General features: G+C 37.7%; 1 protein-coding gene across 1 annotated transcript in view; it reads right to left on the reverse strand.

Moving 5' to 3' along the window:
- LOC306859120 (PR domain zinc finger protein 5-like) overlaps positions 1-22,592 on the reverse strand; it is a 73,949-nt gene that overhangs the window by 25,898 nt on the left and 25,459 nt on the right. Inside the window, exons 9-13 of the mRNA XM_079399979.1 lie at positions 22,139-22,223; positions 21,905-22,062; positions 21,175-21,268; positions 18,237-18,397; positions 7,179-7,272 (exon numbers count right to left, since the gene is read on the reverse strand). Coding sequence (XP_079256105.1) covers positions 7,179-7,272; positions 18,237-18,397; positions 21,175-21,268; positions 21,905-22,062; positions 22,139-22,223 — 592 coding nt within the window. The remainder of the gene's footprint in view (positions 1-7,178; positions 7,273-18,236; positions 18,398-21,174; positions 21,269-21,904; positions 22,063-22,138; positions 22,224-22,592) is intronic.

The following is a 22,592-nucleotide window of genomic DNA, read 5'->3' on the forward strand; positions in this document are numbered from 1 at the left end:
CCCAGTGACAAGGAAATTATAAACATTATTAAATTAAAGAAAAATGAAAAAATAGAAAGGGAACGTGTCTGTGTGTGTGTGTTCTCTTTATTCTTATAATTCACTTTACGTGTTTGGTGGGTTGAGATTGACCGTTATTTTTTCTAGCATGAAAAACTCTGGAAGCCCTCTCCAAATAATCAGTGTTGAAAAAGCATAGTTTTGCATAGTCTTACTCCCAGGGCTGTCGTCAAATCAATCGACAGTGGCAGATACAGTAACTGAGGAAAAGTATTTCCCAAACACATCTTGAATCTGAATTCATTCAAGTGGAAAAAGCTGCTCTTCTTCTGTTGTTTGGATCCAGCGGTAGGCAGTTCAGTAGAGATGTTTATATCACACACATACATAGTCTTACTGGACTGGATGGGTTTCACTTTCCAGATGTGAATGGACAGTGTGTGTGTGATCGTCTAAGTGCACGCTGTTAGACTACTGTGAGGACAAAGACTCCTGCAGCGAGAACATCCCAAAGAATTACCCATCACTACACACACATACACGCGTGCCTCGGCTTCCTTTAGCATTACTAGATACATGTGCAGAACTTCCTACAGCTGTGCTGTAACATTTCACACTGCTATCCTCCCACATCTGAGCACCATAAACATGTCACTCCAGCCCTGAGATAGTACAACTTTGTCTCCTCAAGATATAATTGTTGCGTGAAACCATTTATCGGATGGAAATCAAGTGAAACCCTGTCCTAAATCAAGTGAAAACCTTTCAGCGTTTCATCAACAATGACTGGTGCACTTTGGAGCTTGTTCTGGCTAAGAACGGCCCATTTTGACAGGAAGAGATCGTCTGACTGACCAGGGGTACAGTTTCCATAACTATCGTTATCCAACAATGCTTGCCAATTCTGTTGTCAACATAGCTAAATGATTTCTTGTATTTCCCAAAACTATAGCACCAACAATTCAAATGGGGAAAGTCTATTGCAGCAAATTTTTGAGAAGTTTCAAAGAAGTTGCGTTGCTATATTAATCACTTTAGAGCTGCATGACTACGGTAATTAAACCATTTAATATTTCCAATGCAATCAATTCATTGGCAGTACCGTTACATTCGTTGTCAGTGTCTCTTGAGTTGAGCACATTCGTGACTAGCATGTTTTCAAAAATAGATGCTATGGTAAGCAACGAGTTGTTGTACAGGAAACACATCATAATTAGTTTTGTTTTTAAGTGTTATTTAGGGCTTAGTTTATTTATAAATCAGTGGTTTATAGCAATCTCCGCGTATGGCTTTCCACACAACATTGCATAAATGATCGGAAATCGTGTTTAAACTTTGTGGTCAGAAGTTCCATCTGTCCAGAAGACGTAAGCTCTGACTACTTTACAGACATTTGTCTGACAATGTGGAATATGTTGTATGACTAAACTAAGAAATACCTTTAAGAGATTTCACGCTATGAACCTCGCAATCTGTGACAAATCCTGGGATCAGTTTTTCCTGAGAAATGCTTATTCTAAGACCAGTATCCTGTAAACACGACTTTGTTTTCCAGTGGACTGATTAAAACCTGTGCACGGTGCATCCTGACCAGCGGAAATTATGTAAAGCCAGCATATTAGACTGGAATCAGACTGGATTTTAATAAAGCTATTGTGATTATTGTGTGCGGCATCCATCAAGTGGACAGTGAGGGGCCCATGGGCGGAGTATGGAAACTCACAATCCTGCTGTTTTAAATGAATTGCAATCCAAATATATTGGTGTAGTACCTCCCTGACCCTGTTGGGCTTCCGCTCGGTGAGGAAGAATATGAAGGTCTGAGGCATACTGGTTACACATGATCATTTTATTACAACAAATGTCAATAATGACATCAAAACTAGTTCCTTCCTAAACATCTGTAAGTAACATAAAAGAGACAGATAGAGATATAGAGAAATAGATATCTGTTAATAATGTAATTTGGTCTGGTAACTTCCACTTGTTCTCAAATAAATAATATAACAAATGTTATGTAGCGCTGACATAGGACATAACATTCGAGGAAGAAAAAGACCATCTCTGGGCTGGTTTAAATATAAGGCTGAGTTTCTCTCAAGAGTTTCTCTTAACATCCAGTCCTATGTTGATACTTTGCTTACAATGATACCTCAGATGGTTTCCTTTTTGAATGACCTATTGTGTCAGTGATGTTGCTTATTGGTTTACACTGATTATTTAAGTACACTCAATAATTGATTCTTCTCTAAAATACACTAAAATTAAAACACTTTTGTTAATTGAAATAAAACTGGAATAAAATATAAATATTACATGAAAAATGTTCCTTTGGCACAAAAAAAAAAGACACTCAAATATGTTTAAGCACTAAAATTACTGAAAATTAAAATCGGAAATGGAATAAATAAATAAATATAAATAGTAATTCAAAATATTATTAAAAATTATAATAATAAAATAACACTATTCTGTATTGCATACTGCAGCTTTAAATCGGTTTAACAACTAATTTATATATAGCAAATTTGAATATTACTTCAATAGTGAATCTGAATTAAATAATTCTTTCCAAAGACAGTTTTAGAAAATCTACGTCCAAATGGCATGCTACATTCAGTACAACAACATAAGCAACAGAGGTAGCCAGAAAATAGGTGGAAACAAAACCAGACAGGACGTAGTTTTGTGAAAACGTTTCTAGTTAATGTTAGAGAGGGTGTTCAGATCATGGCTAATGATTTGTGTCACTTCCACGTACAACCATCAATAGCATGTGCACTGACCTCACGGCTGAACTACTTTCACTGATGAGGGCACTAGACTAATGTGGCTTGATCTGTCCTGAGGGCAAATGCATACACACACAATGTATGCATTAATGCAAATGCACACACACACACACACCTTACACATACACATCGTGGCCGTACAATGGTTCTTTTCAGTTTTGCGTAAATGAGATGTAAAACCAGGGCAACGTTAGCTTCTTCCTGGCCTTGACACCTCACATGATGTCATTCAGCCCTTCACATTCCATAAGTGTTTCCTTTAGGTCCTCCTGCATTCCTCCTGCCAATGGCACCACACTAACCCAGCAGAGCGTGCAAACCAAGATTAATGCATGCATGCAAACAGAACATCCATTCACGCCAGAGTCCTTGGATCTGTTTGGACAGTGTTTTTAGTTCAACCTTTAAAGAGAAACACCCATTCCGTCTTAAAACAGCCCAGTCTCCATGCACTTTGATGTCCTGTACTCTATTTGGCAATCTTAAGACCATGACACATCAAACTGAGGTCGCCTAATGTTGGGTCGGCGTTGAGCATTTGTCGGCGTAGTTTTTGGCGTGTGTTTTGCACCAATAGCACAAGTCAGACCCTGTCGGCTATGGAGGATGAGAAGTGACAAGTATAAATAGCTAAATAACTAAATAAATGAATAAATACATAAATGCATAAATAAATATAGAAATACATAAATAAATAATTAATTAAATGCTGAAATAAATAAATGCAGATATGCATAAATTTTTTGTCAAGTGTAATTTTTATCTGTACTGTTTTTGTAGCATCACATTACTAGCTAAAATCAAAATCAAAATTACTAGCTAAAATCAAACAAAAATCGTCAAAAACGAACAATTGAACATATAATGATAACAACTACCTTAAATGACCAAAACCATATTTCGGGAAATTGTATTGGAAGTGTAATTTTTCTTAGTTTGACTGAAGTCCCATTCGTTTACATGGAGAGGGCGGGGTTTATGACCTGTACTGCAGCCAGCCACCAGGGGGCGATCAAAGAGCCCGCAGCTTCACTTTTAAGGACTAGTGAGACACACCCGGTTAAAAGTAATATTGTGACAGCAATATATAAATACGTAAAAAATATGTATTTTATATATTTTTATTACAGTACATTTTTTTATTATAGAACTCTTATAACTCTTGTACACGTATTTTCTTTGAAAAGCTTTCACTTCAGCAATGATCTGCTAATTGTCTTCTAATGATCTTAGGTCTGTATTCTAAAGTGTTCATAAAATTACAAGAATTTAAGTGGATTTTCATGTCTGGGGGAGGTGTTTGACAGGTTAAATGTGCACTATAACAATTGCAGGTTACCAGTTTTTCAGAAAAAGTCTTCAAAAGACTTTGAATATATGTCACATGGATGTCTTTTATTGTACTTATACCTGAAAATAATGAAATCGTTCATTGCGCTGTGAAGAGGTACACTTGTGGCATTAAAAAAAATGGAAATGAGGTGAGGCTATATGTTTTTAAAGGTAGTTTTTGTATAACAAGCAAAATCCCTCGTGGCGCCTGAGGATGACATCATTAACACACCGAGTTCAGTAAAGGTGGATTAGCATTATTCTCCAGCAGCCAGACGTGGCGTGAGCTGTTCTGTGCCCTGTCATGTCCAAACCCGGCATTACCAAATAAACAGCCTTGATCACACGTATAGCACATTCAGCGGTGCCTGAAAAGGCCGCTCTGTCACCACAGAAATTAAAAAGAGTTAAAAACACAGCTTGTGCGGGTGGAATGAACGTTTTGTGTTTAGTTGAGCTTAACTGCGGATCTGAGAAACAGATGGTTGGGTTTATGATTAGGTTTAGATGTTTTAATTAGGTATGATTTCATTTATAGGAAGTACTGGGTTGAGTTTAACTTTGGCAGAAGACTCTGAATCAAGCTTCAAATCAAGCAGGTAAACCAAACAAACAATCTTGAGATTAACCCTTTGAACCAGCGGAGAGGCTATCAGCAAAGGGTTTTAACCCCGTCAAGCAGAGGTGAGATGGGGGAAGGACAGAGGAAGACACAACTGCAACAGTAATCTGTTTTGCTGCTAGATCTATAGCTGATTTCTTCAGTGGTTTAGATGTTTCAACACACGTCTTAAACTACACAAACATTTACGGACAAAGTACACAACTCCATTACTTGAGTGAAAGTGCAGATACTGCCGGTCAAATATTACAAGTGAAAGTTGTAAAAGCAGGTTTTTACTTAAGTACTTTTAAAAGCAAGTACTACTGTGCTTTTATTTAAGTACTAAATATACTGTTTTATTATTGTTGTATGTAATACTTGCATTACCTTATGCCTCTGAAGCAACTTACAATACATTACGCCTACTGAATACTCTGACTAGCTTGTACTATCTTTGGAGTAAAGAACTTTTAGAATGTTAAAACACATAGAATTCATCCACATTTGAACCGAGTGGACAGTGAAATTGTTATAAATACAGACTGAAAAGAGAGGGAAAAAAACAAACCTTCCTTAAAACCCAACAACACAACTGTAGATGTATAACTTTACAACAGCAACACTGCTTTAACAAAAAAGCCAAAAAGCTACATTTATTCGGCATCAAAACAAACATTTAAAAATGCTGTCTAATCGCTCTTGCAGCACTTTGATATTTATTTATTTATTTAGTCATTTAGCAGACGCTTTTATCCAAAGTGACTTACAAATGAGGACATAAGAAGCAATCAAAACCAACAAAAGAGCAACAACGTGCAAGCGCTATTACAAGTCTTGGTTAGCCTAACGCAGTACAGATAAATATTATTATTATTGTTATTTTTTAATATAAAGACAGATAAAATACAATTAGAATAGATAGTGCTAGAGTTAGAGGGTCAAGTAAAGATGGAACAGATGAGTTTTTCACCGTTTCTTGAAGATGGGTAAGGATTCGGCTGCTCAGATTGAGTTGGGCAGGTCATTCCACCAGATGGGAACAGTTAATGATAAAGTCAGTGAAAGTGTTTTTGTGTGTCTTTGGGATGGTACAATAATGCGTCGTTCACTTGAAGAACGCTAGCTTCTAGAGGGCATATAAGTCTGAAGTAAAGAATTTAGGTAAAGGGGTGCAGAGCATGATATCATACACAGAACAGTCTGTGCAGTGCTGCTTCAAGTCAGACACCTACTGTGTTGTGTTAGGAGATGCACAGCAGTTGTCCTGTGGTTTTATAGGTAATATGTTCATTTACACAGTTTTGCTAAATCAATACAATATTGTGTCTAATATATACCACAACATTAACCTTCTTATTACTGAACTGTTGTAAATACATATCACATTGGAAACTGGTCAGTGTTCGAAAAATGCTGGGAAATTATTTCACATAACCATAGAAGAGTGAATACTGATAGGGCGTCAAAAAAAAAAAACAATCACATTTTAGAGGACATCCACTGACTTTCAAAGATGCTACATTGTAACTACTTTCCACTTCGAGGAAGTAAACAAACAAACAACGTTCATCGAAATAGAACAGATTATCAAAGGGAATTTTTTTTTAATAAATTTATTTTGTGCTGACAATGTAAAAAAATAAAATGTAAATACAAATGTTTATATAAATTAAAACAATTAATCCTGCCTACTTTCTTTATCAAAAATCTTGCTCTTCATAGCTGTATATGGAATTATTCAAGTTTTTTTTTTATTGCCGATCGTCTTATCAAGACCTGGTAGACAAAGATACTTAACAACACTAATGTTTTTCAGCATGTCTCTCTTTAAAAAAAGAAAAGGAAATAATACTAGTGCAGAACGGGAAGTCAGATTTACAGGCAGCAGAGGTCAGGGGTCACAATGCTGGATGCCTACAAAGAGTGTTTCTTTCTTTCAGGAGCATCACTCACTCTCACCATGTCTACTGCATTCCAGCACACAAATACAGTGTTTTTACTCCACTGGGCATGTGTTGGCCTTGTTGAACTGTGTGTATGGATGTGTGGGGTAGGGGTTAGAAAACAAGTCCTTAAATATGCGGGTGTGTGTGTGTGTGTGTGGTAGAAGTCTGTTGTTATGGCAGCACACTGGAATGTTGAGCTCTCCACTATAAAAGCTCTTTAATGAACATGCTCTCTGTCACCATGTCCACACTGAGATGTTCAGAAACAGAAAGACAGAGACAGAGAGACATGCCAAATGCAATGCATCTACTGTTGCGGGTGGCATACTGTATATTTTCCAAATGCATTTTTTTTTTCTTGAACTCACTGTCTGTTGTCATGCCATAGAAATAAGCATCCAAAGTATTGTTTAGTTCCCTGAGTTTTAGCCAACCTCTGAAGTTAGATAAGCTCAGATTAAAAGATGAAAGTTGAGCAAACAGTTTGGATGAGGAGGTACTGACCCGTATGGCTGCGGATGTGCACTCTCAGTGTGCCGTTACTGGCAAACTTCTGGCCGCAGTACGGACAGATCTTCTCCTTCTCTCCTGTATGGGTCTAAAAGAGAGAGACACAGTGCAACAGAGTGTTAACATTTGAGAACGATCCGCTAACTTGTATATGATCCATCTTTGATGAGAAATCAACATCTGAGCTGCTCACACTGGTAGTTTTATTTGTCGTCACAAATAAACAACCAGTATGAATACCCTAGATGTCATTACTCCTGCTGCTTTTACTCCTGACTTTCGTTATATAGAGTAAAAGCTGTGCAAACTGAAGTTAACTGAACTTAACTGATCCCATATGAAGTGATCTAAGCTTAAGTCAACTGAGTTGACTTGACTAAGCTGATGTGAACAGATTTGAAGCTAAACTGATCTGAACTTATTTGAACTGAACTGGTTAGAAATAAACTGATGACCTGAAGTGATCCGAACTGATCCAAATTTAAGGGTAAGTCTGCTAGTACACTTGCTTTGGTCCGGACCAAATACAATGTTGATTGTTTTTTATTTTCTTTGGTTTGGTGCGGTTCGCTTTCACACTGCCCTTTTTGCAAGTGAACCAGAAACTGTAAACAAAACCACACGTATGCTAAGGTCATCAATTCATTGGACAGAAATTCTCAAGCAGGGAAAACAGGAAGTGCAAAAAGAGGCTAATCATGGAGATCTTTCGTAGTGCAATTTTTATTCTTTTACTGATTTGGTGTTATCAGAAATATGAAGAAACTTATAAGCATCATATGAGACAATGTTGTAAAACGTAAGAATAACGCATCGTTCAAAACCGTAAAGGGTCTATTTTTATTTGTGTGCACTCACAATATCAACAAAACGTTGTGCTTTTGTTAAATAAAGAAAAGAAACGGGATGTCCTTGCCATCTCGGTATTGATCAGGAGTGCTTCACATAAACAAACCGAAACCCAGTGAATATTTTCCTTACATACATGATGAATATATCTATAGAAAGCTTTAAATGACTACAAAACGAAATAATTCAAATCCAAAACAAAAACTCTTTCATAATCCATAAAGATGCATTTCTTTCTAAAGGCGCGTTCAATGATGAGGTGGCGAGTCAGGATCATCAATTTAATCTTTGTGACACTGACTCAGAAAACACTAGTTTATTAATAAACGATTCAATTATCTCCTTACTATTCCCCCACAACATATACATGGTAACGTTTGTGCAAGCTTTAGCCTATTCAGCACGCTCATGTGATGTTGCTGTGCGCCATGATCAATAAAACTCATCATTTGCATGCATTTTTAAGCATTTGTGGTTTAAAAACAAGTGACTGAAACGCAAAAATAAAACAGCACTGCATGTGCAAGCTGTCTTCTGAGCGTGATTTCTGCAATTGGGTCGGATCAAGGTCAAGTCATATTCACACCTTAAACTAACTGTACCAGAGTTCGCTTGGAAGCGGACCGAGACCACCTCTTCAGCTGGGTGTCGGTATGGTTGTTTGGTGCGCACCCAAGTGCGATTGCTGTATTCACACCTGCCCAAAGGATCCACACCAAGAGGGGAAACGAACTTGAGTTCGATTCAGTCGAACCAAACAAGACAGGTGTGAATACACCCTAAGTGATCTAAACTGAGCTGATCAGACTTGAAGTGGTCTGAAATGATCTAAACTAGGGTGATCTGAATGAATTTGAACTAAACTGATCCAAACTGATGTGTTTTGAACTGAGCTTATGTGATCTGAACTGTTCTGAACTTAAATGATCTAAACTGTAGTGACCAGAAATTAAATGACCCAAACTGAGTTCATCTGAACTAACCTGAAATGATCAGTTCTGAACTGATGTTATTTGAACTGAAGTGAACCAAGCTGACATGATCTCAACTGAGTTGATTTGAATTAATATGAACTAAGGCGATTCATAAGGTGATCTGAACTGATTTGATTTATACTGAGGTGATCTGAATTAAAGGGACCTGTAGCTGATCAGAACTAATTTGAACTGCAGCGATATGAACTGATTTTAAATGATCTGACCTGAAGTGATTTGAACAACTTAAAAGTTGACTTAACTGATATTAGTTAACTACAGTGATTTGAACTGAATCGATATGAACTGATGTGAATCATTCCAAACAATTCAGTCTGTTTTCTAAACTGAATTAACTGGTTGACTGAAAATAACCGATTCATTGATCTGGTTCTTAAGTTCAAATAATTGACTCGATCGGTCACAGCAATTATTCAACAGTTTACTTAGGAGGAATATAATCCCTCTATAACATACTTACATTTTGTTTTGTTTTTCTCATGCAAAGCTGCCATATGGCTTTAGAGGACCGAAATAAATGAGTACATGAGTCACATTTATGGTGGTTTTCATTTTGGGTTTTCTATCTGCGGCCACAATAAATGCTGTGTGTAGATCGTGCGAAAATCTGTGAGCATGTGATTTTATTAAAGAAAGTAAAACTAGTTTAAAATAACAATAAATGTCATTCTAAACCGGTATGACTTATGGTGAGATTACTTCATATTTGGGTACACTAATCCTTCCATCACTTATGTAAACCACTGAGAATGTATATTCTCATGCAGATCTTTATTCATAGCAATGACATGAGCACTATTGTTAAAGTTTAAGGAAAACATATGAATCATATCATTTTTGGGCCATATTCCCATGAAGCTGCTGTAAACGGGGCTTATCTCTGAGCGCTGGAGGGAATAACTGCACCACCTCCTGCTATTTTCTCCATCTCTTTATCTTTTTCCTCTTTTACTCCCTTTTCCCTCTCACTTCCTTTCCCGCCTCTTATCTCTCCCCTCCCCTCCCATCTCCACTTCCTCACCTCTCCCTCTATCTTGACCCCCTCTACAGTACATCACTCACTCATAAAGTGCAGAAAGACAGTTTAAAACTTCATTACTCTTTCTGTCGAATCCTTTAAAATGCTCCTGTGATGTTGTGTAAAAACCTGTACACACTCACTGACGCTCACACATGTCCACCAGATGCGTCTGTGCACCATTAGGTTGGGGTTTGTTTGTGTCACGGAGCTGGATACAGCACTTAATATTATGTAAAACACTGCAGCAGTCCTTTTTATGACTGTACTATGACTGAAATTTGTTATAGCTTCCTGCAATACTTCTTTCTGATTGGTCAATTGTGGCATTTTGCAATCAAATAGAGTTGTATCATCCTGTACAAGTTTTTTATCTTATGCTCTGATTTCTTCTAAAGTAAATTAATAAATATTTCTATTCATCATGAATGTATTAAATTGATCAGAAGTGACAGTTGTTTACATTATTATAAAGATTTCTGTTTCAAACAAATGCTGTTCTTTTGAACGTTCTATTCATCATAAATCCTGAAAAAATCTCACAACAAAAAATGCCAGCTGTTTTCAACATAAATAGTAATAATAATAGCTGTTGTTTTTTTTTTTTGAGCAGCAAATCCGCTTATTAGACTGTTTTCTGAAGGATAATGTGACACTGAAGACTGGAGTAATGATGCTGGAAATTCAGCTTTGATCACAGGAATAAATTACATTTTGTAATCCATTCAAATAGAAAACGGTTATTTTAAATTGTAATACTGTTTTAAAAATTACTGTTTTACAGTATTTTAATCAAATAAATGTAGCCCTAGTGAGCATGAGACTTTTTCAACTATTAAAAAATAAAAAACTTTATTCTGCAATAATGTCCAGCTGACTGTGTATATTATTCCTTACATAACCATATTACACAAACACTTAGGAGTCTTAGGAGAAGAAGAGTCACACACACACACACACACACACACACACACACATACACACAATTCCATAATAATACAGTAAAGTTTCAGTTGTCACACACTCCATCAAGATAAAAGAGCTTTTTGCTTAAAAAGAAAGCCCAGAATCCATCTATCATGGCAGTGTGTGTGTGTGTGTGTGTGTGAGAGAGAGATCTAGTTCATCATCTCAAGCCTTCTACCTCGCAGAGATGTACCACAAAGGATCAACAACGTGGAGATAGCTAACATCTGTGCTCCAATACCGAATGTTCACATAGCCAACCATCAGCAAGTCACACATCAGCATCTCTACGACCATATCCACATCCACCGAGAGGGCATAAGACTGTTTGCAAAAACCAACAAGGCATCAACCCTGAACAGCCCTCAGAAAACACATCCGGACCAGGAGGAGAGAGTTGAGCAGCTTCCCAGCAGCACGACGAGGTAGATCAGACTCCACTGATCTTATCCAGATAAAAAACATGCTGAGAATTATATGTGATAATCTATAATCTTAAGCACACAATGGGTCTATAGTCAAGAATGATCTTTATTTCTTAATTACTTAAGAAAATATCAAAATTATATTTTGGGAATTATGGAATAATTTAGATAAATCCAAAAAGGCTAAACACATTCCCATCCACGACCCAAACATCTGGACTGAACATTTCGGAAAACTCTATTCACAAAATGAACCAACTCATACCCAGAAACAGCTGAGAGAGACGCTGAAACATAGCAGCTCCAAATTGAAAGATGCTATTCTGAAAATATTCAATCTCGTATTAAAATCAGGACACTTTCCTGAAATCTGGAAAGAAAATCTAATAACTTTTTAAACAAGGTGAGAAATATGACACAAATAATTATAGAGGCATCACAGTGAGCAGTAACCTCAGAAAACTATTCAGCTCTATTATTAATGACAGATTAGTTCAGTTCATTCAAGAACACTAAATTCTAAACAATTGTCAGATTGGATTTATGCCAAAACAGAGAACATCAGATCATATTTACACACTCCACACACTCATATAAAAATACGTTCAGCAGACAAAACAAGGAAAAATATTTGGCTGCTTCATTGATTTCCAAAAAGCCTTTGATTCGGTATGGCACAATGGACTTTTCCTAAAACTTATCCAAAGTGGAATAGGGGGAAAGACATATGACATCATAAAGGATATATACAACGAGCTGTCAAAATCAACGACAGACGGACTGATTATTTCAGTCAGACCAAAGGAGTGCGTCAAGGCTGCAGCCTCAGCCTGACTCTATTTAATATCTATATTAACGAACTGGCATCAGCACTTGATAAGTCCTCTTGTCCTGGTCTGACCCTTGAGGGCAGAGAAATCAAATGCCTCCTGTATGCAGAGGATCTTCTGCTGCTGTCGCCTCATGAAGAGGGGCTGCACCAAAGGCTCTCATTTTGGAAAAGTACAGTAATGATTGGGCCTTACCAATAAACATGAGACAAAAATCATGATCTTTCAGAAAAAGACTTGTCTTGCTGACAAAAAAATATGAGTTTACAATTGGGGGAACAATTATTAATCACCTGTTATAATTATTTGGGTCTGACGATCTCAGCCTCTGGACAGTACTGCAATAAAAGATCTGACACATAAGGCACGCAGGGCTTTTTACAGTATAAGAAGACCCCTGTTCAAATTCAACCCACCCATTAAACTGTGGCTGAAAATCTTCGATAGCATCATCAAACCCATTCTTCTCTATGGCTGTGAAATCTGGGGCCCCAAATTTAAACTAAACTATGAAACATGGGACAAAAACCCTGTTGAAATATTCCACCTTGAGTTCTGCAAAAACATCTTGGGTATTCACAGAAACGCCCCAAATCTGGGCTGCAGGGCAGAACTGGGCAGATTCCCTCTGGTCTCTGAAATCCAGAAGAGAGCAGCGAAGTTCTGGTTCCATCTATCAGACACGCTGACAGATAGCTACCATCACAGTGCTTTCACTTACCAGCAAAAACACCCAGAGAGTGACCCCTTACACTATTTAGTGGAACAACATCAACTCAATTCCACAATTCGGTGTAAACATTCAAAAGTTAAAGCAACTGAAAAAATAACCCAGGAAGAATATATTCATGATTGGCAACAAAAAGTAACTCAAGTAAAGAACTTACTTCCACGGTATGAAATCTGATTATAAATTAGCGCCATACCTGGGCAGTATTAAAGACTATGGTCAGAGAAAGCTGCTGATGAAGTATGGTCTGAGTGAGCACAGTCTGAGTGTGGAGACGGGCCGACACAAGCAGAGCTGGAGAGCCAGAGAGCTCAGACTGTGTTCGCTGTTCTCACTGCACAGAGTGTGTGTGAGTGTGTGTGTGTGTGTGTGTGTGTGTTCAAGTTTATTTTATATAGTGCTTTTTACGATACAAATCATTGCAAAGCAGCTCTACAGGAAATTAAGTTTCCATAATATATTTATATTTTGCAGAACCTTAATATATTTAACTTATGGCAAAATTTGTTAATTCTGTATGTTGTCTGAGCATTGGCATCCTCTGAGGGGTTGGCATTATCTTTTCTCAGGTGTTCGGTCATCTCAGATCATTTAAGGGTTGGATCCAGACTGAAGCTTCTGTAATTCCTAGTTACCACAGGATGTTAATCAGAAACAAAGAAACAAATAGAGACATAATCAGCGTAGCTGCTGTTCCATCTAAGCAAAAATGATTTGTTCAACCCAAGCTAAAGAATAATAATAAAGTACATTTGATCAGATATAACTGCAGTACAAGATTATAAGATGCATTATGTGAATGCTTGACTAAAGAGATGTGTCTTTAATCTAGATTTAAACAGAGAGAGTGTATCTGAACCCCGAATGTTATCAGGAAGGCTATTCCAGAGTTTGGGAGCCAAATGTGAAAAAGCTCTACCTCCTTTAGTGGACTTTGCTATCCTAGGTACTACCAAAAGTCCAGAGTTTTGCGACCTTAGGGAGCGGGTTTGATTGTAGTGTGGTAGAAGACAAGTTAGGTACGCAGGTGCTAAACCATTTAGGGCCTTATAGGCAAGTAATAATATTTTGTAAATGATACGGAACTGAATAGGTAGCCAGTGCAGAGACTGTAAAATTGGGGTAATAGGATCATATTTTCTTGACCTGGTAAGAACTCTAGCCGCTGCATTTTGGACTATCTGTAGCTTGTTTATTGAAGATGCAGGACAACCAGCTAGCAGTGCATTACAATAGTCCAGTCTAGAGGTCATGAATGCACGAGCTAGCTTTTCTGCATCAGAAACAGGTAGTGTGTTTCGAAGCTTGGCAATGTTTTTAAGATGGAAGAATGCTGTTTTTGTAACATGGGAAATATGATTTTCAAAGGACAAGCTGCTGTGTAATATAACACCCAGATTTTTGACTTTAGAGGACGTGACAGTGCATCCATCTAGCTGCAAATTGTAATCCAAGAGATTCTGTGTACTGTTTTTTGGTCCAATAAGTAACATCTCTGTCTTATCTGAATTTAATAGGAGGAAATTATTTTTTACACAATCTATTAGCTTAGATAGTTGAGAAGTTTCATCTGGTCTTGTTGAGATATATAGTTGAGTATCATCAGCATAGCAATGAAAACTTATCCCGTGTTTTCTAATAATATTTCCAAGGGGCAACATGTAAATTGAAAATAGCAGAGGACCTAGGACAGATCCTTGTGGTACTCCATACTTTACTGGTGATAATTGAGATGACTCCCCATTTAAATGAACAAAGTGGTAGCGATCGGACAGGTAGGATCTAAACCATCTTAAAGCCTGTCCTTGAATACCAGTATAGTTTTGTAATCGATCTATGAGTGTGTCATGCTCTATAGGGTCGAATGCAGCACTAAGACCAAGTAATAATAGCAATGAGATGCAGCCTTGATCTGAAGCAAGTAGTAAGTCATTCGTAATTTTAACAAGTGCAGTTTCTGTACTATGATTGGGCCTGAAACCTGATTGAAATTTTTCATAGAGATCATTTTTTTGCAAGAAGGAGCACAATTGAGCAGACACAACTTTTTTCAAAAATTTTAGACATAAACGGAAGATTTGAAATGGGTCTGTAATTTGCCAGTTCATTAGAATCTAGTTGTGGTTTCTTAATAAGAGGCTTAATAACCACCAGCTTGAATGGTTTTGGGATGTGACCTAAAGATAACGATGAGTTAATAATATTGAGAAGCGGTTCTGCTGCTACAGGTAACAACTCTTTCAGTAGTTTAGTGGGTACAGGATCTAATAAACACGTTGTTGGTTTAGATGCACTGATAAGTTTATTTAGCTTTTTATCAGTAAAGAAATTCATAAAGTCATTACTATTAAACTGTGAGGGAATATTTAGATCGGGCGGTGTCTGTTTATTTGTTAGTCTAGCCACTGTGCTAAATAAGAACCTTGGATTGTTTTGGTTATTATCTATGAGTTTGCGGATATGCTCTACCCTGGCAGCTTTTAGAGCCTGTCTATAGCTGGACATACTGTTTTTCCACGCAATTCTACAAACTTCCAAGTTAGTTTTTCTCCATTTGCGCTCAAGATTACGAGTTTCTTTCTTGAGAGAATGGGTATAACTGTTGTACCATGGCGCAGTACGTTTTTCTCTAACCTTTTTCAATTTGAGGGGTGCAACAGCTTCTAACGCATTAGAGAAGATAGTGCCCATGTTGCTAGTCATTTCGTCTAGTTCATGTGTATTTATGGGTACACAGAGCAGTTGATCAGGCAGGTTAATTGTGAATCTGTCTTTGGTGGCTGGAACAATATTTCTGCCCGGACGATAACGGGGAGCCATATAACTACTATCAGTAATGCGCAAATGATCAGTAACATCATCACTTTGAGGTACGATATCTATATCGGTAAGATCAATTCAATTCAATTGTGTGAGAGAGCGAGAGAGACGGGCCGACACAAGCAGAGCTGGAGAGCCAGAGAGCTCACACTGTGTTCTCACTGCACAGAGGGACTCATAGAGGACGAGCTGCACTTCCATACGAGTGCAGCAAATATAAACATCAGAGATGCCCATTTCAAACAAATAGCGCTAGTGTCACCTGAATTCCAGCAAACGAGCAACACAGAGAAACTCTCGTATATATTGGGAGAGAAGGAAAAGTGCATCCACCTGGCAGCGCAGTATGTGTCCTCCTGCCATCAAATCAGGGACAAAGGCTGAACCCTCTTTACCATTTACAATAACGCTCTGTATTCTTTTAATCTGTTACTTATTTATTTTTCTTCTTTTCATTGTGATAAATTGGACATGTATATGTGTTTATTTTTCCCCTTTTTTATTAATCTGTATGTTTATATAATATACTTATTGCTTTGGCAACATTGTGATATGTTACACAGTCATGCCAATAAAGCTCATTTGAATTGAAGAAGAGAGAGAGCGATTATAGGGAAGGAGTGATAAATACAAGCGTGTGTGAGTGTGCAGTAGCATATGATACCACTTCTTTCCTAACTAAGGATGAAAAAAAAAAACAAAACAGCTAATTAAAGGAATAGTTCACCCAAAGATTAACATTTTGTGATTGAGCATGATATTGTCCACTCCAGCTCAGGACCTTCTATAATTACTCTGGTGGTCTTTCAAAACCGTTTTGAAATATCATGACAGTCAATAAATGGTATAATTTTTGGTTCACGATTCTTTTTTAAAAATATTGTACTATAATATAAATTAAATGTATTTAGCTATGATATTTTTGTTTAGACATTTTGAATAATGTTCACTGATGAATTGTGCACAATAAGGGACATTTACTACACAATAAGCGTCGATTTTGATTTCATGATCACAATAACTACTGTTTAAGAGGATCATATCAGTAATCTGACATGCACCTGGACGTCTATTTTCCTCATGCTGTCAGAAAGTAATTGAATATGATGAAGCTTCGTTACTCTTGTGCCAGCAGCAGGTCACATTTCAGTCCTGTCTGAAATTGGATGACACAATGTCAAATCCAGCCCATGCTATCTCAACTGTAATCACATACATGGCTTTAAAACTATATAGTTTGGTGTCACTGTGCTGCTGTTCAGGTTAAGTGCTTTAACTGAAGTATAAATCTGAGATGAAATTGAATATGAAGTTGAAGGTATGTGAGTAAAATCATCTTCTGTGCAGATGGGGCAATAAATCATGATCGAGCAATGCTCCGTTATGATTGGAGGGACTGCTGGTTATACAATGTGCAGGATATAAAGTGATTATGGAATTCAGTTTCACCGTGTGTGAGGAAACAGATTGGAAACATTAACGTGCTGGATTATATGAGAGCAAAAAATAAATAAAAGTTTTTCAACAGAGAAATAAAAGTGCTTATATTAGAAAAGAGCTGAACTGCTTTTTATATTGAAACTGTAATTGTTCCATAAAACATACAGTGGGTAAATCTCACAAAATGTCATATTTCACCATACAATTTAAGTGGAGGCGTATTGATTGCTCTGCTCTTTGTGACACTGACTGAAATCAGCTAAGAATGATTAAAAGAGATATAAAACTAGCATAGCTATGTTATAAATAGATGGTTTTTGAACACAGGAAGTCATGATTAACCAATCAGAATTTTTTGTAATTAAATTAAATTAAAAAATAAAATAAAATGAAAAATCCGACAAATCATTTTTTTTTTTTTTTTTTCTTTTTTTCATTTAATTTCTGGACCACCATACAGTGGCTGATCAAGTCAAAAGTGTGAGCACGGGTACTCTTGACCAGACCCATCTGGAATGCAGACTGATTTGAGGGGAATATCCGGAATTCTGTGGAATGGATTTAAATGTTTTAAAATAACACAGAGCTGATCATATTTTAGGGGCAATTTTGTTTAAATTTTGTAGGTAAAAAGAAACATTGTCTATTGTCAATAATGTAGTGATGTATGAAAGAACAAAGCTCACACACAGCTCATTTTGAACCTGTTGCAAAAACTATTAAACCACACATGTATACCCTTATTGGTAGCTGACAGCATTGTTGAATTAGCCCAACAATATTGAATAAGCAAACACAATGAGTCAGGGCATATGCAGAACTATGACTAAATAAGAGTTTCAAATTGTCAAGGCTTTCTGCAGAGATCTGCGTCTACAGATTTTGTGTGGGTCAGCGTATTATGAAATGTTTTGACTGACACTGATGAGCTCTTGGATTATTCTGTATTTTAGTGCCAAGCGTCTGATTCTGAACTCACCTTCTTGTGGCTCTTGAGCACAGATGGCGTGACGAAGGCCTTCTCACACAGGTCACACTTGTACTTCTTGTGTCCGTCGTGTACGACCTGGATGTGCACGTTGAGTGTGTCCTTGCGCTTGAAGGTGGCGTCACACTGGTCACACTTAAACGTTCTCTCACCTGGATGGAGAAGAAAAGGCACATGATTGCAGTCACAGCGCCACAGCGATTCAAGCATCCCATTCTATCGTCACACACCCGGACTCCCTGAGACGCCAAACTTTAGAAAAACCTTCACGGCCCTTTTAAAAGCGCAGCTTAACTGGGACTCGCTTTGTGTCCGAACCCACTTTGCTGCCCTCAGAGTCAAAATTGTCCCATTATTCTTTTATGAGCCACTTTTTGCTTTAGAAGCAAAGGATGTGAACCTTCTGTTTCCTGTTGTTTTGAAAGACGGAGAGATTTAAAGAGGAATGATAAAAGATCAGGTAGGAAAAGAGGTGACATGTTTATCTCTCGCAGTTCTTTTCAGAAGAAGGCAGTCTGTTGCTCTTCTAAAGCTTTCTTCAAATCATACACATGTGCTGTGAAAAGCTCTTCAACTCAAACAATGCAAATACGCAGAGTCGGTGCCAAAACTCTAGTTCTGGTCTATAAATGATTGAATCGAGTCCAACACGTCACCGCATCTAATCAACAGCAGAACGGACTGAATGCTGGGTTATAAAAAACCTGGACTATGAACAATGTCTTTAAATGAATGGGCACATAGAGCGGCCATGCCAGCCTTGTCATCACTTGAGATGATAATCTTCCTTTTCCGTACCAGTGAATCTCTTTATTCTTGAGGTGGTTTTGTTGGGATGTGGACACATATCAGAGCTCATAAGGTTGTGCGATGCCTTGGTAATGTCGTTCTGTAGCTCCGACATGTAAGCAGGTCAGAAGCTGATTGTAGCCCACAATCCACAAAGGTTTGTTGGTGTGTCCGTAATTTCAGTCAGTATTAAAACTCCACTTGTAAGATTTGATTTTAGATCTTTGCTGATCTTTGAATTCTGGGAAAGGTGATGGAGGTATTTGAATTTTCAGCATCATTACTCCAGTCTTCAGTAGTTGCGAATTTAACTTATGCGTAAAATTGGAATATCGCATAAAACATTTGCGAATAAGCACCGTTTCCATCCAACGAGTTAGAGAGAACAAAACCGTCACTTCCTGATAAATCAGCACTAAATATCACTAAGAAAAGTAGGAGAAGCCACTGATTATAATAATTCTCAAATAGCCTATAATAAATGACTTGCACTTCGAGAGAGCAGATGAAACACAATAAATGCGGTCTTGCTTTCGGAGGCTGTTTGGGAATGCAGTCGTGGCAGAGGCAATTATATAGAAATACTCTGACGACAGACTTTGCTCGGGCACTTCAGAATGACCATAACAACATTTCAGATGCTGTGCAACAAAATCAGTCCGCTGGTTAGTCAGGTTATGCTATCCCATAGCGCAAAGTCACATGACGTTTTTGAACACTCATGCGGGATTTATTCGCTAAATGCGTTTCCATCTCCCATTATTCACATTAAGCCCTTTTCGCACAAGTCAAAAACCACCTCAAGCGAGCATAACAACTTTTTTGCGAATTAAGGGATTTATTTTCTAAATTTGGCGTTTCCATCACTCGTTTCTAATGCGATACTTCAAAATGCGCATAAAAAGAGGGTGATGGAAACATAGTGTCACATGATCCTTCAGAAATCATTCTAATATGCTGATTTGCTGCTTTTCAACATTTTTTATGAATGTTGAAAACAGCTGCTGCTTAAGCATTTTGTGGAAACAGTAGCATTTGTTTTTCAAGATTCTTTGATGAATAGAAAGTTTAAAAGAACAGCATGAAATAGACATCTTATGTAACATAAATGTCTTTACTGTCACTTTTGATCAATTTAATGCACCCTTGCTAAATAAAAGTATAATTTCTTTCCAAAAATAAAATAAAATCAAATAAACTCTTACTGACCCAAACCTTTGAATGGTAGTGCATAAGCTAAACAATTTAATTAGAGCAGTTGCAGTGTACACATTAAAGCCATATAATTTTTAACATATATACTCAAAATCTGCAAAACATATATATTTCGGAATTTTATTTTGGAAGCGGGAGCGATAACTTCTGTTAATCGGTCAAGCACTCAAGCACAATGCCAATAATAACAAAAGTCTAGTGGATTAGTCAATAGCTTCTGCAATGTAAATATTGATCTTTGATTTAGTGTAAATGATACTATGCCAAAAGGCACTGAAGATGATCTAAACTACAAACACACACACACAGGGGGGAAATATTTGTGGAGGACTTACCCTACTGAGCCAGTCTGGGCTTTTAAAAACGATAATGTGTGTTTAATAGATGGTCACAAAACCAGCTTTATTTCAAAACCAAATATTGACACAGATGGAACAGATTATATCACAGTGGGCCGTAAGTGATCACACACACACACACACACACACTGTAAATACAGAACACATCACAATAACCATGCACAAATCCAAACCCACTGCGCAACCCCTACCCTCCAGATACATAAAAGAGTGTTAGCCCAGTATTTCTATGTGTGTGTGTGTCTCTGGGGAGGACAGCAGGAAATTCCTCCAGCTCAATAATCTCAGTGTGATCAGTCTAGACTGGGCAGAGCAGCGCGGAGGTCCATCCTGCCTGGACCAGTCGGCTCTAGGAGCCCCTGCACCCACAGACACAAAGCCCAGGGTTTCACTCTTAGAAATAAAAGTGCTTCACGATGCCATTTTGTTATTTTTAAGAGTGTTGGGAGGCGCTGGGGGCCGATGGAGAGGCTTGTGTCAGTCTGGATGGGATCTGATTTGAGCGTCGGGATGCTTTGAGCTGCTCACATTTACTCAGGAGTATATGCACAGATACAGACACTTACTGGTGTGAATGAGGAGGTGGCGCTGTAAGGAGAACGGCGTGCGGAAGAGGGCCTTGCACTCCTCACACTGGAAAGGCCTTTCCTCTGAATGAGTCTGAAAACAGGTCAGAGAAGTGATTAAGAAGCTGAAGGACATTGGAATCAAAAACTTTGAAAACTCATGACCTTGCACATAATAGCATCAGCAAAACTGTACAAGCAGAGTACCACTCATATTTAGTTCAAAGCTTAAAAATGAAGTGAATATTATGTTTCCTTGGTCAAATCAGTAAGAAGCAAAAAAGAAGAGAATGTTATTATATTTAGAAAAAAGTTTTCTTTTGTTGTTGATTAGAGTCATTTATTAGGAAAAGTAAATGTTGTCTTATTAGTTTTGAATGTTGCTTTCTGTGCTCTTTTCTCTATTTCACACACTCTCTCTGTTCAGAGCTGTGTGGGGTTTTGGGGTTAATTTTATCTGCAGGGTGTAAAGGTCAGGGGTCGTGCAGGGTCTCTACAGTTCAGGGTTAGCCTGAAGGTTTTGATTAGGCTCCACAGTGGCTGATTGGGCTCCAGATCTCCATTAAGATAAGATGACAGCAGTTTATTTAGTCAAAAATCTGTCGGATCGATCTGTCCGTCCAACCATATGTCTTTCGCATTTAATTCTGCCGCTCTGACTGACTTTGAACTGGAACAAACGAAGGCTTCTTAAGACATCGAGAACAAACACACACACACTGACTGGTACCTTTTTGTGGTTCTTGTAGACGTTGCGGTGGGCGAACTCCTTCCAGCAGAGCTTACACTTGTACGGTTTATCCTCACTGTGGATGATCTTATGAGCCGTGGCCTGATCCAGACGCTTGAAACTTCGGCTGCAGATGTCACAGGTGTACGGACGCTTTTCTACAAACACAACATCTTAGTAAACTAGTTTTTGCTGGTGTAATTACATTATATGTATGTATTGTATGTTGTTTACCAGAGTGTGTGATCATGTGTCGCTTCAACTGATTCGTGGAGATGAACTTTTTATCACAGTCAGTACAGTCAAATATCTCATGAACCTGAAAATACACCAAAAAATGTATTTTGCAAGTACAAAAAATACAAAACAATACTGTGAAAGTGAAAAAAAAATGTATTTCTGTCATCATTTACTCACAACATTTATGACTTTCATTCTTTTGCAAAACCCAAAAGAAGACATTTTGAACCAAACAATTTTGGTTACCATTCAATTCCATTGTATGGAGCTAAAACACGTTTCTCACAAATCCTTTGTTTGAAATGACATGAGGGCTCAAAACAATAACTTTCAAACTGTGAACTTTCAGTGTCACTGATTGTGTTTAGTAACCACAAAGTACAACACACTGACAGACCAGACCAGATTCGAGCACTCGGTGGATGAACGTAATAACCAGAGCACATCT

This window comes from Barbus barbus, assembly GCF_936440315.1.
Source record: "Barbus barbus genome assembly, chromosome: 40".
NCBI lineage: Eukaryota > Metazoa > Chordata > Actinopteri > Cypriniformes > Cyprinidae > Barbus > Barbus barbus.